Source organism: Limulus polyphemus, unplaced genomic scaffold (assembly GCF_000517525.1).
Source record: "Limulus polyphemus unplaced genomic scaffold, Limulus_polyphemus-2.1.2 Scaffold4362, whole genome shotgun sequence".
Taxonomy (NCBI): domain Eukaryota; kingdom Metazoa; phylum Arthropoda; class Merostomata; order Xiphosura; family Limulidae; genus Limulus; species Limulus polyphemus.
In genome coordinates this window covers 62,352-66,849 of record NW_013669972.1, presented here as the reverse complement: position 1 = coordinate 66,849, position 4,498 = coordinate 62,352, and the positions used below count along the sequence as shown (strand labels likewise).

At 29.7% G+C, this 4,498-nt stretch overlaps 1 protein-coding gene across 1 annotated transcript in view; it reads right to left on the bottom strand.

Moving 5' to 3' along the window:
• The window catches only part of LOC106471037 (sister chromatid cohesion protein PDS5 homolog B-like), a gene marked incomplete at its 3' end in the record, with an annotated part of 70,332 nt that overhangs the window by 25,783 nt on the left and 40,051 nt on the right, over positions 1 to 4,498 (bottom strand). The window contains exons 9-10 of the mRNA XM_022399663.1: positions 4,078 to 4,193; positions 1,187 to 1,281 (exon numbers count right to left, since the gene is read on the bottom strand). Coding sequence (XP_022255371.1) covers positions 1,187 to 1,281; positions 4,078 to 4,193 — 211 coding nt within the window. The remainder of the gene's footprint in view (positions 1 to 1,186; positions 1,282 to 4,077; positions 4,194 to 4,498) is intronic.

Genomic DNA, 4,498 nt, shown 5'->3' with positions numbered 1-4,498 from the left:
AGAGTAGGTACAGGTACATCAGGTCAATGAGCAACAGGTCTTATAGCAGATTGAAGGTTCAGATAAAAAAATTCGTTTTTATTTTGAGTGTTGTAGCCTTGCAAGTTACAGGAGCAAAAACAGCAGTCTCAATGGTTTCTAGGCTCACTCCAGCCCATTGGAATTCCAAAAGGCAAAGACTTTTTTCTTATTTTTAGTCCATTGTCTCAACTCTTTGACATTAACAGTGCAAACTTTGTGCAGAGCCCATGATTTGTCTTGGTCCCCAAGTTTTATTCCAAAATACACGTAATACGCTTTTTTTTGACAAATTCTGTAATGTTTTGCCTTTGTTTCTTTACAACAAATTTACCACAAATATTTAAACAACCTCTTGTTGCTATAGCAATTAATAAATAATACTGAAAAGAAAAAAATAATGTCAAAGTGCATGCACAAACAGATATTATCCAGAAATGACACGTCATGCAACCTGTTAACCGTTTATATACCAGCGGAATGTTTCTTGTGGGTTCTAAAATGATCGATAAGACTCTCATGTCGCGATTGGTCTAGAGAAATCTATAGCCAGTGGTTGTGAACATTTTAAGCATAACAAAATGTGACCCGATTTCAATGTAAATTATTCACTTATGTAAAAGTACATATGATGCTTTGTGAAAAATCTGTACATCATGAAAAAAATGGATATTTTCAGATTCACCATACAGGAATTACCATAGAACAAGTAAAAATTTCAAGACATTAAAAAACCATCACAGGCCTGTGTTATCAGAGTATGTCATTACACTTAGTTTAAAAGAATGTTATTTTAAAACTTTTTTTTAATCAGGAAACTGCAAGTTTGATCAATTTGAGATTTAATAAATGACTACAGTTTCACACAGACATTTTTACCTTAGTAATTAATACACTTTCCTTAAGAAATAAACTCTTAAAGTTGATTCAGTTAAATATATAAAACATCTGATTTGTGAAAGTAAAAATATATTGCTTTTTTTCCAGATTATAAAACTGTACTTGATGTTTTATTCAATTTATTTCCAAAACATTCTGGAAGTACTGATTATTAATGATTATTATACATTAAGAAACACAGAACCCTATAAATAATAATGAAAAAAGAAATTTATAGACAAGTTATCAGATAACATGGAGTAATATTTATTTAAGAGTACAATCATACCTGTGATATCTTGTTTGAGTTCAGGATGATTGATAAGAAAATGCATGGAATATTGAACACATCTCATTCTCACTTGTACACTGATATCATTGAACCTAACAAAAAACACGTGGAAAACATATGTCAAACTCATTACACATGTTAGCATAAACACTAAGTAATTCATTGCATCAATCTCGGATAGCAGTCACCACAGCTACACAGCATCTAAGGTTGTTTATTCCTGTATGAAGGTTACAACACTCAAATCTTCCTAACAGCTATAATAAAAAAATATGGCTAAAAATTTTATAGAAACAGAAATACAACAATCAAACACCTATATACTAACAAATTATACAATGTTAAAACCATTTTGTAAAAGTCTCTACTGACATTGAAACATTATAAGTACTGCAAATCTCCCAAAACTGCTGACCAAGGCAAGAATAAGTTGTCGTTAAGTCTAATGTTGAATATATGCTGTCATTAACTCTTGTTTCTTTATCTATCGTGTTTTTAGTTTTTCTTTACGTAACTTGAACATTTACTGCAACCAACACATAGAAAACCTAAACTTTTCACTACCAGTGATCATAAATTGTGGGCTGCAACTTGTTTTTGTTAATTATACATGCATAAAACTCCTCAGTCCTACAACAACACAGATCAAAACTTGCTTGGACTGGTCATAAACATGGCTGACCCATAAAATTTCCCTTCTGCGCTTTCCTCCAGTGTGATTATCTGGTTACAGGGAAACAATTTCTCACACATAAAATCTCTACAAAATTCTAACACATATCTAAAGACTGTTACAATTATACCTCCCAGTCTAAAATCTCTAAACATGGTTACAATGAAATAAATCTCTAAAGAAGATTATAATGAAATAAAGTCTCACAGAAAATCTCTACAAAATTCTCACACAATATCTAAAGACTGTTACAATTATATCTCCCAGTCTAAAATCTCTAAACATGGTTACAATGAAATAAATCTCTAAAGAAGATTATAATGAAATAAATCTCCCAGAAAATCTCTAAAAGGTAACAATGAAACAATCATCCACATAAAATCTCCAAATAACTTTACAATGAGACAACCTCAAACACATACACACAATCTCTAAATGAGGTCACAATAAAACAATTTCAAACACCAAATCTCTAAAGAAGGTTACAACAAAACAATCCACACAAAATCACTAATGAAGGTTACAATGAAACAATCTCACACACATAATTTCTAAACAAGGTTACAAAGAAACAACTTCACACACACCAAATCTCTAAACTAGGTTAAATAAAACAATGTGACACAAAATATCTAAAAAAAAGGTTAAAACAATGTCACACAAAATCTCTAAAGGATGTAATAAAACAGCCACACTCACACCAAATCTCTAAACAAGGTTACAATGAAACAATTTCAAACACCAAATATTTAAACAAGGTTACAACAAAACAATGTCACACAAAATCTCTAAAGGTTGTAATGAAACAGCCACACCCACACAAAATCTTTAAACAAGGTTACAATGAAACAATCTTATACACACAAAATCTCTAAACATGGTCTGAACCAATCTCTAATAACTCTAGCAAATGATTTTTGATCAGCATTTCCCATTTTTTCAATAAGAATTAACTGAAGGAAAGTGAACAAAAGATCTTCAAATATTGGAACTACACATATAGAAGTTGTTGTAAAGTGGTCCTGTAAAGGCAATTAGCCACTATATTCAAAATATATGGTTCACAATATATTCATGGTTAGAATATGGCTCAGAAAATCTTTTTAAGCAAAGCCTGCAATGACTTTTATTTTTTTATTGTGGCTAGTCAAATTTCGAGAAATGTAAAAATACCATAAGGTCCTTACAATAAAAATAGAAGTGACATCAACTTACAAACCATAAAAATCAGAATGTACATTCAGTAGCAGATAAAAATCCCCAATTTATAAGACAAAATACAATAATTCATTTTATGAAATACAATTGAATACAATTTAAAATATGTAAACTTATTTATATTTCATCACTGTATTTTGTAGTGGGGGAAAAGATAAATTTAGTGAAAAAAAAACTAATATTATAATTTGTGAAGAGATGTTTAACTATCATTTTAGGCCTAAAGGGAAAAAGTATATAAATGTTATATAACAAAATATTTTAAAACATTGAATTTACTTTGGCAGTATTTTCACAAAAGAAAATTGTTACAAACCCAACAACAGATAAAGTACAGCTACACAAGTGTAGATTTGTCACAAATATAACTTCTATGAGATAGTTATAAAATTTAATATCAATGCAATTGTTTCTGTGTGGGTTACCACTCAAAATGAAACTGATTTTTCCGAGCTGGACATAAATATGAATTTATTTTTCCACAAGCTAATCAAACATCTTAAGATAACCGATAATTTTTGAACTTTGTTACTGTTTACAATAATAAAATTTGAATACATAGTAATAATCTACATTTTTGACATGTAAATTATTGTTTTAACTCTTTAAAGCCTTAATATTTTGCAGTTTTGAAGAAATTATTTTCATGATCTCCTAATACTTATCACCATATCTCATAAAATTCCAATTTTCTTAATATTGTGGATAATAACATGATTTGGATTAGTTTTCAGCGAATGAGACAAATGTTATTGGATGCTGTCACCATCTGATGAGTAAATTGGGAATTTCAGCTAGACACTGGCAGCATCTGCTTGGTATTTAGGGAGTTAAAACACTCCTAATAAGGCAAGTAAAAAAAAAGGAACAGACTGTTTAACCCAATTATAACTAATCAAAGTATTAAAACGTAATGCAATAAAAAGTAAAGTATTAAGGGAAATTTGTCTACTAACAAACAAATGCATAAGTAGACATTTTTTACATCTTTCCTTACCTCCCTAAAAAACAGTTCCACAAGGGTTTGTTTGTTGCTGCCAAATCTGAATCTTTGTCAGAAAACATCCGGGCCAAAAGTTTCGTCACTTCTAATCTCTCTTTCTCCTCATTACTCTGTATAAGTACATTAAAATGAAACTGTATCATTGGTGAAACAGCATAAAGTATATAGAAATTACTAACTATATAATATTTTTCCATTCACATTTTATGTCTCACACTATTACATAGGTTAAACTTATTACGTGTCAAATAAAGAAACGCAAACCAATGTGTGTATTAATTACCAACACAGGCCTTGTAGACTTGCATTCAAATTATATTGAACTACTACTTTATGTCAATAAGTTTGGTATCAAATTGTACATTATAATTAAAATTTTAGTATTATTCATTAGTTAATTTCTCAATTCAAAAGT